Here is a 12,437-nt window from a genome sequence, read left to right on the forward strand (position 1 = left end):
TGTTGATGATGTAGCTCCAATTGATGAATATAAATTTCCAAAAGTTTTAGCTTGGATGAAGCGTTTAGCTGAGTTGCCCTACTATGATGAAATAAATCGTACAGGTGCAGAGGAATTAAAACAAATATTTCGGGAAAAATTAACAGAGAATCGCAAACAACCAAAATCTTAAAGAAAAACTAAGAGGAAAGAGGTCTTAGAAGATATCAGCAGTTGAAAGGTTTCTCACTTAACTACTCCACCGTATAAGATCTAAATATATGAGTTTATACATATATATATAATAGTAGTTTAGATACATATCAGAAAATAGTATTAATAATGTATTTATCAGCTTGGGTTATATTTCCAGAAAAACATATACGCACAAATATATTATATATTATTATCAGGATATGTATATTTTAGATATTCTTATGTTTCTTTACTATTAAAAACACACAATAAAGTCATTTTATTAAAAGAAATCATTAATATAATTATTTTTTTAATGGAATATATAGTGCTTAAACTTAAAAATGTTGACTCATGGGTCTGAATTTAAATCTAAAAAAATTTTAAATATAGGAAAACACAACAAAACGTTATTGTTTTTAGTCACTTATCAAAATATTTGTTTAGTATGTTAAACAAAAAATACTTAAAAACAAATATTTAAACTTTTTTTCTTTTTTAAAACAACTTTTTATCTTTTCTTGAGTTTGTTCTAAAATTTTATCAAAACTTAATGCTTGGCGTAAAAGAGGCATCAAAGCGCCTCTTTAGCTCAGTGGCAGAGCACTGGTCTTGTAAACCAGGGGTCGTGAGTTCAATCCTCACAGGAGGCATAATGGAATTGGTACAATTTTTTTAATATCTAAGGTTGGTGTAACTATATATCTGTGTATATATACCATTCTAGCTCAAACTTTATATCTTCGACTTTAAAGATTTATTAATAATATTATTGGTTAAATTGAGGTTTGAACTTGTAAACTAATTAATAGTCAGAAAGAGGATTTTGGAAATCTTTAACTGCAATTTTTTTCAGTTAGAAATTTATAGTATAATTAATAATTTGTTAAAAACAATTAATTTTTAATTGTTTAAACCATGCTTTTATAAAATTGTTCGAAAACAAAATATCGTTTATATTTTATGAAATTGAAAGTTACATTCTTATAGTAAGAAATGTGGTATATTTGGAATTATGATTTTCCATTAAGTTAAAATATCATATATTTTGCCATTAATATAATTCAATGCAAAAACCAGATTCAGGTGATGATCTATAAAATTTGTAAGGACCGAAATATTTAATCAAAAGCTGCTAGATTTGGAGAATATGGTGGATGTGGCAGTATAACCCATTCAAGCCATAAAAGATTTAGGTGAGTTTCCAAATTTCTGTGGTGGAAACTTGGCATTATCTTGGTGGAACACTACACCTTTTCTATTGATAAATTCTGATCACACTGTTCAGAGTATTTATTCTAGTATATATTTTTATAAGTATCTATTTGATAAAAGTTTACTTTAGAATTGATCCTTGTGTTAATCAGTATAATCTCAAAAAAAAGTTTCATGGAAAACACATTACGAAGATATTATGAAAGCATATTGACCTTTAAAGTGGTTTCAATAGTTCACCTTTTTTACTTTATATAATTATTGGGAATCCATTTAGTGCATCATCACAATAGCAAGAATTGATTTCCGTAGAAATGTAGAACCCAATGTAGAACTCTAATTTTGAGATGAAATATAGAGGTTCCAAATGATAATGAACTGGTCGAATTCGATAAATTTTTTTATTTCAGTGATCTCAAGAGTTACTATTCAACGGCTTGCCGTAATTAACGGCCTTTTAGAATGTGGTGCATCTTTAATATTAAAATTGTCGGGATCTTGTCAATCTATTTTTTCAATACATATCGGATAATTTTTTCTTGATTCAACAGAATTTTTAAATTTTTGACAATAAAAAAGGGATTTGCCAAAAACTACTTTTTGAAAATCAATCGAATTTTTTATAATAATATGATTAAAAATAATATATAATTAAGTCCATTGCTACAAGAAAACGTTTTAATTTTTGGAACATTTTTTTATACATTGTCATTTTTGAAGTATAACTAAAGATCAAAAAAAATATTTCTTAAGCAAAAAAATATTACTGAACTATTTCTTTCGGTCAGGATGACATATTAGCTTTGATGGTCAAAAGGATATATTGGCTTTGATGTCGTAGATCCAGATGCGCGTAAACGATTGGGGTAGTTAGAATTATGGACTAAGTCACAGAAGTTCCGTAGGTGATATAGGAATTCTCCATTTACCTGTAAAACTACACAAAAGCATAGGTTGCTTTAGTAAGTCTTTTGTTACCAATTAAGTATTTACAGATGCATTCTCTTAAACACCTAAATTAAAAAATCATGTTGCTTCACCCAGATTGTAGTTGAAATATGTCTGTAATTATCTTTAATATATCTTTAAGATACAACTGTTTGGTTCTATTTTAATTTTTTTAATTATTTTTATAAAATAAATTCAAATTGCAACATTATTACATGTGTTTCATATATATTTTTATTATTACATTACAATTTGTTTGTAAACAATTGAAATAAACAAACTACATTCGCCGGTAAAAACTTAAGAGATCTATAAATTCTTACCTCTCATTTCTCTTAGAAGTTCTAAAAATAAATTTAAAAAAATATACACACCACATCAGAAGAAAATTAAAACATTTTCCTTCAGTTCTGTTGCAGTTTTCTACACGAAACGTTCTAAAAATAAAGTTTTCATATATTGAAAAATAATTAATTACAATTAAAAGTTTTTTATTTATATAAAATAAACTAAAAATGGGTTTAACTGAAAAATCTGGATTCTTCCCCGATTATTATCTCAACCTAAAGAACTCAAATTTATCAAGTTTTGATAAAGAAATTGAAAAGATTGCGGAATGTCACAATGATGTCGAGCGCATGGCTTTTGTTGATCAATTGACATTTGTGAAAGAACGTGATGATGATCTACGAGTACGACGTGAATATAATGGAAAAGATAGTGCTATTGCAGCTGATCTAAAAGAAAAAGGGAATTCAGCTTTTAAAGCTAAAAAATGGTTGGAAGCTATGATGTTGTATACCAAAAGCTATGTTGCGGTGCCACAGGAGAAAGGTAATACTCATACATATTTGTTATATATAGGTACAGCTACATATAATATATATCTTATCATTATATCTATTGATTTGAAACTGTAGCGGTTGATAAAGCAATAGCATTGGCCAATCGTTCGGCAACATTGTACCACATGAAGAAATATGATGAGAGCCTGATTGATATAAAGAGATCAATGGAACTAGGCTATCCAAAAGATTTGCTTTATAAATTATACGAACGACAAGCACGTTGTTATATGGCTAAAATGAACTATCCCTGTACGATTGCTGCTTTCAAGTAAGTGCATAATGTACAAGCAAATATAATATATAATGTTTCATTTGCGCACTGTTTCTTTTTTAAGGAAATGCATAACGGCGATAGATGATTCCAATCTACCAAGTGACAAGCGTGGAAAAATGAATTTGGATGCTATGACCATGATTAAAATGTTAGAAAGAGATAATCGCACTGCTAAACAAGCTGAGAAACAAAAGAAAATGGGTGAAGTCAAACTTTCTTTAGCTTTACCAGCAGAGAAAGAGTTTATTAGTTCCACAGTTCGCTTTGATCAGAATAGAGAAGAAGGCCGTTTTGCACGTGCTAATGCGGATATAAAAGTGGGGGAAGAAATTCTTGTAGAGAAACCATTCGTAGCGGTGCTTCTAGAGAAATATGCAAAAACGCATTGTGAAAACTGTTTTTCACGGTAAATAAAAGATTTGACAATATATTGACAACATATTTCAATTTATTTTCTTTTAAAATAGTACTGCTATACCCGTTGCTTGCTCTAAATGTGCTGATGTTATATATTGCTCAGAGGAGTGTCAGACTCATGCTTCAAAAACATATCATAAATATGAGTGTGGAATTTTACCTTTAATATGGCGTTCTGGTGCATCCATTAACTGTCATATGGCATTACGTATTTTTGCTAGTAAGTCTGTGGATTATTTTCTTAAAATAAAGGATGACGTTAACAAGCAGTTTACGATACAGGAAATTCAAAAGTAAGGAAGTAAAAAAAAAATTATAAAATTATTACTTACTTTATTTGTTTTTCAGACTTCCTAAAGACGATTTTCATCGCATATCACATTTAGTTCGTCATGAAGATACTCGTACATCATCGAATTTCTTTCAACATGCATTGATGGCACGTTTCCTTACCAAATGTCTACAAGAAAGTGGTTACTTTGGTGAGAAAGCTAGTCAACGTAATATATTGGATATAAGTGGACTTTTGCTTTATACGCTTCAGCTCCTACAATACAATACACACGAAGTGGCAGAACTCCACAAATACCAATCAGATGGCAATGAGAAGACTATATTTATTGGTGGTGCACTATATCCAAATTTAGCACTTTTCAATCATTCTTGTGATCCTGGTATTGTGAGGTGACAAACTTAATAAGAATGTAAAATAATATTATTAACGAAATCATATTTATAATCAAATTTAGATTTTTCCGTGGCAACACAATACACGTCAATACAATTCGTCCAATTGAAGCTGGTCTGCCCATATCAGAAAATTATGGTCCTATGTATACACAAGAATCGCGTGAAGAACGACAATCTAAACTTAAAGATCTATATTGTTTCGATTGTAGTTGTGATGCTTGCTTAGAGAACTGGCCAACTTTTGAAAACTTGCCCACTGATGTTATACGTTTCCGTTGCGATGCACCTAATACATGCACCTCAATTATTGAGGTCCCAGCAACATGTAATGATTTTATGGTTAAGTGCGTTACTTGTGGTGAATGTACAAATATATTCAAAGGCCTTAAGGTTATGCAGGTGAGAAAATAATATATATTATTTAATATGTATTATAATGATAATATTATAATGTATGAAATATTTTTAGGATACTGAAATGATGACACGTACCGCAAAACGTCTTTATGATACTGGTGAATATTCAAAGGCTTTAAATAAATATATCGATTTATTAAAAATAATGTATGAAGTTTTGGCACCACCATTTCCTGATTTTTGTCAGTGTCAACAAAGTCTTAAAGATTGTTTTTTGCATTTTGGAAATTTCTATAATTTGGACTAAATATTTACAAATATGAATGATCTATATTGTAATTATGTTTTATTATTTTGATTCTTATAACTTATGTTAATTATTTGATTTTGAAAATTTGTTAATAATAATAATTATCATAATCATAATAATAATTATTATCTAAATATTCCTCTGATGATTTCATTGAATACTCATTGTGATGACAACTTGGCCTATAGCTTGTACAAGCGTTACAACAACGATATGTGGTCATATAGTTCGATACTGAAATTAAATAATTAAGAAAATGCAAATATATTATCAATTTATTTATTGAATTTAATAGTTAATAATAAATATTAATAATTTAATAATTTCAAGACCACTGATGATGGGTATTTGGCAATACTCGAAACAGCTGTGTGGTCATCCAAAAATTCAATTAGTTAAAATAATATAAAAATAATTTATATTGTTTTAGTTCACTACTTTTCGGAACCTCTCTATCTAATATTTAGTTAATAAAGGTTTAATAAACAATTTCTCTATTGCTGTGATGGGTATGATTTTGATATCTCTTGATGAGATTAATAATGAAATGAATTTCAAAATAATGTTGTATGTCGGTATAGAATAGAAAAAATTCACTGTCGGTAATAATAATACATGAATCATTTAACTCGAACACTACCAAATTCATTTGACTGAGTAATCGTGGTATTACGATAGCCTGCAAATACTCAGGCTATTTTATTAGTTTATGCTGTAGTCATTTACAAAAAATAGGCAAAATAGAAAACTTTAGAGCAAATTTTCTGCTCTTGTTTTACTCTCTTAAGAAAAAGTGCAAAATGTTAAACTTATTGCAAGAAAGCTTTTGAAATTAGCATATGGTACAGTAGCAAGCTACAGTTAGCAAAAACCTGATATTGTAGTTTTTTTATTAATGGTGAACTGATGGAGAAAAAGTGCGATGTAGCTATCTGCTGCGAACTCTCTTTTCTGGAGTGTGTAAAATGTCAGCTTGCATTTGTGTAGCCAGTAGTAAGCCAAGATATATTAAAGGTATTCCCTCTGTCTTGCAAACTCATAAGTTTCAAAGTTTCTTGCAGCTGCTTGCAATCTTGCCATATATAAACCCATGCATATATGCTTGCTACGAAATAAAAAAGGAAAAAAACAGCTGTTTTAACATTTGTTGCTTCTCATATGGATGTGATCTGCTGCAATAACAGCTGTCTCATTTTGATGTTGCAATTCTGCAATACTCGCACTCTTGCAATTTTAGTATACCATTCTTGTATTTCGTGCACCTTGCATTGAATAATTTGCAGGACAGAATTTAATATTTGGTGAGAAATTAGTATTTAAGGGGAGTACTATAAGGGGTAAAGATTGATTTTTAAACCAAAAACAAATTCTTTCAAATATTTTAAAGCATTATAACGTAGAAATTTAAAGATACACTGTGAATTTCCAAATTTTCCAAGTTTTTTTGAACTGTACTCTTTCCCCGTCTGCCTTTTGACTAACACTTTTCAAAAAAAATTTTTTATAAGTACATTTTATATGTTCCTTAGCGAAACCCTGTCAATGCCAATGCTTCAGTTTATAATAACAAAATCTATCTGAACCGTGATGAACTGATTACGTCATTTTATATAATAACATACTGATATCATTATTGATATTACAGACTAATTTTAATTCATTTTTGTCTATAAATTTATTTTAATAAATAATTATATAATGCACAGAAAGCAGACTTTCTCGTGAATTTTAACGAAAATGGAAAAAAGTTAATTTCGTGTGCTGATTAAGCATTACTGGCCAAAATCCACGAATTGGGATACGAACTGCTACCCTATCCAGCATATTCTCCAGATTTAGCTCCCTACGACTATTTTCTGTTTCTAGACCTAAAGAAATGGCTAAGCTTTAAGAGATTTGAGTCTAATGAAGAAGTCATTACTGAAACAAACGCGTATTTTGAGATCTTTGAGAAAACCTATTATTTGGAGAGAATAAGAAAATTAGAAAAATCCTAAACTAAATGTATCGAGTTAAAAAGTGATGATGTAGAAAAATAAAATATTTATTTGCCGAAAAAAATTTGTTTCATTCAAAAAGTCACTGACTTATCAAACCGCCCTCGTATGATCACTATTTCACATAGGAGCGATAAGAAAACAGAATACAAATTAATTCTATACAAACAATATATATAATATAAAAGTTTATAAAGATGCATGGAAACTTTTCGTTCTTATACCGTATCTCACCTATTTATTATTTATTGATAGATTACGAAAAGTATTTGGGGATTTTCACAGAAATTAAAAATATTTTCTTATTATTATAACTTTTTTTACTTTCAGTATGACCCCAATTTAACCTCATGTAATTTTTTTTTTTGTATCAGTTTATTAAATCCGGGGTTTAACACTGGAAAAACTGATACAGCTGTAAACATTTTAACGTACTTTTTCAGATGTACACTTTTTTCAGATGTACCAGCAAAATAGTATATCAGCGATCATAACAAATTCTTAGCTAATTGATTGTGGTGGAATATCATCACTTCAAATATTATAAATCTCTTTACTTGCTTGTACTACATACTCTCTACATTTTATAGTAGAATTATATACTGGGTTAGATTGGGTTGATGTGACAGCCTTGTGCACCAAAGGAAACTTCAGCAAAAATAATGGATTTTTGTGTTATCACTACCGCAATGGATTTGTAAAATATAACAAATTTTTCCCTAAACGTAATTTATCTTTACTTTGCCGTAACTCTATAGAATATTCACTTATAAGTAATTAATTTGACAGTCAAAAAAGCAAAAAATGGAAAGAAAAACTATAATACGAAAAGAAAGAAAAACGCCATAATATTCGTGCCGAAACTAATATTTTTTGCTTCTAAAGTATAAGTTATTTATATCACTATAAAAGGGTATTGATCCTTATCTTTCCTAACCTTTAACACATGTTAATAGCAGTCTTCAGAATTCATAAAAACTATAATCACACATAAAAATTTCTTTAATATTTTATGTCAATACATACCACTACAAATCCATCTCATTAAACTGTACCCACTTTGTGAGTTGCAATCGCAGTTAAAGTTAAAAATGTTCCACTGTGGATCACTTCCCCATCTTGGCTTTGGAGTGGTTTTCTTAGTCATAGGTTCTCTCCAGTATGGAATATAAGTAGAAGTTCTCCATGTTGGCTGTGTAGTTGGTTTCGGATCATAATAAGTAGTTTTTGTGGTTGGTGCACTTGTGGTTGTTATTATTGGCTTCTTCGTTGTCCTTCCTGGAAAAGGTGATAACCAGTCTGGTTCAAAGTCCTGTGCTGAATTTATTTGTAACACGACGATAATAATGGTTAATTTAAAGAATATTTTTAGCTACAAATTAAATTTTTACTAAATATATTTTTAAATAATATATTCGCATTACTTTTACCATTTTTACAACTTTTAAGGAATATTTTTTAAATTAATATTTTTTGTGTTCTTGTTTATCACCGTCGTATGCACTTTTATTAACTAAAAGCTTACAATATTTTCAGGCATTGCTTTAGTTAGAATATACTAAAATTAAGAAAATTGCAAGATATTATTGAGACTTTACTCTGGTAATGTAGACTTTGACTAATGTGAGTGAGTAATACTTGATAAAATGTCACTTCCGAGTACATCTCAACAACAATTTCCATTAACTAAATAATTCTTGCTTGACTCAACCAATTAAATAAATACATAAATAAATAAATATACACATCTGTTATTATTTTTTAATAATACAAACAATTTGCGTTTAAATTACTTCTGTTTCATATTTTAAATGCAGTCACAAAGATTATTGTATATATATTAGATAATTAAAAAAAAAACGAATCAACTCAAGTGTTGACTGATTATTTTAATAAGTTTGTATACTGATTTGCTTTTTAAATATTAAAATATATTTCCTTTTATAACAATAACCAGTTGATTATATAGTCGTGACTATAAATATTACCTAATTCATGTAACCCATTTATTAATCATAATTTTATTATGACAATTTTTTTTGTAATTAATTTTTTCTCGACTTTATAGATAATTAATTTTACATTGTGATTCTGTAATAGTTTGTTAGTAATTTTATAATAATTATAAAATTACTAATTATTTTATAATAAAAAATAAAATTTAATATTAATATATTAATTCAATTATTATTTATTTATAATTCATAAAAATAGTTCTTAACCGCAAATTGCTGATGTGAAATCTGTTAAGTCCTCTGGAGGTGTTAATACATATTTTTGGCAGGCAAGCAATTAAGATACTCTATATAAGATGTAAAGTTATTGGAAACATTTTATTTTTCGAAGTGTTTTTTTATAAAACCTTATTTATTTTTTAATAAAAATTTTATTAAAACACTTTTGCATTAATTTCAACTATTTTTCTATTTGAGATAATTAATTTTTACATCTGGTATTGTTAATATTTTACTCTCCGATGATCATAAATTTTCTTGATAAGCTTGGAGTTGTTTTTGCTTCGTAGAGATCAAAACACATTTTTAAAGCGTTGACTTAATTACTGATATTGAAGGTATTCGGCATCAATACATAAAATAGGTGACCATCCTTATCACAAACTATTTAAAATATAAATATATTTCAAATTTTAAATTTTATATATTAATTTAAGCTAAGGTAATGTAATGTGGCACTTTAGACATCTATTTTGACAATAAAGGGTTTGAAGGCTATTATAATATTAAAATTTCTATTTAAGGGACCTCCCTTAACCTACCTTCATCCACAAATAATTATTAATATATTGTACTAATTTTAGTGAAATGTGTTTTCGAAAATAATTTATTTAAATTAATTTATTTATAAATTTTTAGATAAAAATATGTTTATTTGTTGTTAAACAACACTGTTTTCCCTATTTTAGGAAAGGAGTCAAAAAATTCAGACATGGCCTCCATTAGGCCATGCAGTTAGCCAAAGGAGGGACATTGAGGGACTGATTTTTCCCCAACAATTAAGATTATTCAAAGGACTATACCATACGTTTACATTTATCTTATTAATATTATGACATGATAAATTGGCGAAGAAAAATACCCCATTTTAAAAGTATTGTCCATCTCGCATCTAGCATCACCCCAAAGTTAATTTCTGTTTATGTCAAAAGACATAAACGATTAATTAAATAACGATAAAATTAGGCAGTACAAAGCAAATACTTTCTTTGATATGATTCTTTATTTTAAAAATATAATAAATTATTTTATAATTACAATAAATTCAACTGCCTTCCTCTTCTTCTTTACTAAAGGATTAAATTCTGTTTTGTTACAACAGTTGAATTGAATATATTTATGTGAAATTTTGACATATCAAAATATTATGTTTCTGTAGATTCAGAAGTCCAGCATTCACGCCATATCCACGGTTGTCGACCGAGTAAACTCGCGACAGGCTTCTCTACCATTGCAATCTTGGCTAGGCGATGATTTTCCATTCTTTGAACATGTAGATTTCTTCCGTTCATGTTCGGTGGTTTTCATATCGGCTCTTGTCTCAATGGCTTACGTCGATGTAGGTCCGATGCCATATAGTATCTCTAAGACAACCTGCTACGCGAGCCGCTTTGTTTGTTTAGGCGATAGCATTAATACTTAGGATCTTTGATGATGTTATTTTAGCTCCAAGTTAGTTAAATTCTATGAATTGCTCTATAGGAGTATCGTACATTGTATACGTGCATCAAAGAGGATGTTTCGAGATTGTTAGGGACTTCGTTGTCGAGGTGATATTTTCATATTATATTTGTCTGCTGCCTTTTCCAACGCGTATAAGAGTCTTTACACGTCGTCTTCATTGACTGAAAGTAATATGGCATCGCCTGATTTATTGAATTTTTTATTAGAATTCATATAGAAACTTTCCGAAAATTGTACAAAGACAAACGAAGTACCATACAGTGCTGAGCAATGCCTGTGCATAAGCTACTAAGAAATAATACTAATAGCTTTTCTTCATATTTTTGACCCGGTTAAGCAATATTTCTGGATTGAACTATAAATAAAAATATTATTAATAATGTTTATTTCGATTTGATTATTTAATAAAAATTTATTTAATTTAAACCAGCTTTTTTACAATTAAATAGCAAAGAAGTGGCATTGTTGATTAAAGCTGCATGACTTTTATTATGTTAATTTAAAAAAGAAATTAAATTAAAAAAAATAATTAAAAAAAATTAAAAAAAAAAACATCTAAAAAATAATTTACTTTTTAAAAATAATTTGAAATAAAAATTTTTAAAAAAATTAAAATTTTAAAATACTTTTTATTTGTTGTGTACTTTTAAGCTTTATGAAATAAAAATATATATGTTATAAGTGAAGCATATTTTTTGATGTATATATTTTTTTTATAAGAGAAAACAATTGCATACTTTTGTTGTTATTATAAAATTAATTTAACAGTATTTTTTTTGAAACGAAAGTACATTATATTTGTATTTGCATTGATTTATTAATTATAATTTAATATAAATTTTTTTATTATTATTTAACTGGATGTTTCCTAACTAAATATCGCAAGTACTCGATATACTTCGTTGGGGTCCAAGAAACGCAAAAACTTGTATAGTCAAAAAGAAAAGAATTCTTTTCCTAATTTAGAATTTATAAAATTACACTAAAGACCCTCTGATTATAACTAAAGTATCAATACCAATTTTCATAATTTTCGGAATTATTATTATTTACTATTAAAGCTTTGACGTCAAATCGCCCAGTTAGAAGGTACTACAGCTAGAAGAGTCCTATTGTACCAATTTTACTATTGATTACACAAAAGCCTTTAAAGCTTCGTGAACAAAGTCCAAAACTAAATCTACAGAAGAGCTCTTAATCTATTCTGGTGACAGAAATTTCATATGAAACAAGTTCCTTCTGTGCGTTGTTAAAGCTGGGCAGTCACAAAGAATATGCATAGTAGTTTCCTCATCTTTGAGGCATAATCTGCATTTCGAATTAGCAAATAATCGTATTTTAAAAAGGGGTATTTTCAGGCCATAATGACCTGTAATGAAACCTGTAATCAACCTTAAATTATATTTTGAAAATTTAAGAATGTTTTTGTAGGAGTACGGTTTTATCAGTGTTTTGCTTTATCTAAGACCTGGGAAGTCGTCCCAGTACTCCAGCCGCATATGATTTTCG

At 28.3% G+C, this 12,437-nt stretch overlaps 2 protein-coding genes and 1 non-coding gene across 3 annotated transcripts; 2 read left to right on the top strand and 1 right to left on the bottom strand.

Annotated features, from left to right (window-relative positions):
• The first annotated feature begins 755 nt into the window (after positions 1–755).
• Positions 756–827, top strand: Trnat-ugu. Its single transcript has one exon. It is a non-coding gene; the product is annotated as a tRNA-Thr (tRNA).
• A 2,025-nt stretch (positions 828–2,852) lies between these two features.
• On the top strand, positions 2,853–5,237 carry LOC119681100 (SET and MYND domain-containing protein 4-like). Its single transcript, XM_038094177.1, has 7 exons — positions 2,853–3,171; positions 3,258–3,453; positions 3,521–3,865; positions 3,927–4,169; positions 4,225–4,560; positions 4,626–4,965; positions 5,036–5,237. The coding sequence occupies exons 1-7, from the start codon at positions 2,853–2,855 to the stop codon at positions 5,228–5,230; spliced, it is 1,974 nt and encodes a 657-aa protein (XP_037950105.1). The 3' UTR covers positions 5,231–5,237.
• A 64-nt stretch (positions 5,238–5,301) lies between these two features.
• Positions 5,302–8,882, bottom strand: LOC119683237. Its single transcript, XM_038096874.1, has 3 exons — positions 8,661–8,882; positions 8,257–8,602; positions 5,302–5,467 (listed from the first exon to the last, which is right to left on the bottom strand). The coding sequence occupies exons 1-3, from the start codon at positions 8,661–8,663 to the stop codon at positions 5,322–5,324; spliced, it is 495 nt and encodes a 164-aa protein (XP_037952802.1). The 5' UTR covers positions 8,664–8,882; the 3' UTR covers positions 5,302–5,321.
• Positions 8,883–12,437: the final 3,555 nt, after the last annotated feature.

The sequence above is a fragment of the Teleopsis dalmanni genome, chromosome 2, assembly GCF_002237135.1.
Source record: "Teleopsis dalmanni isolate 2A chromosome 2, ASM223713v2, whole genome shotgun sequence".
NCBI lineage: Eukaryota > Metazoa > Arthropoda > Insecta > Diptera > Diopsidae > Teleopsis > Teleopsis dalmanni.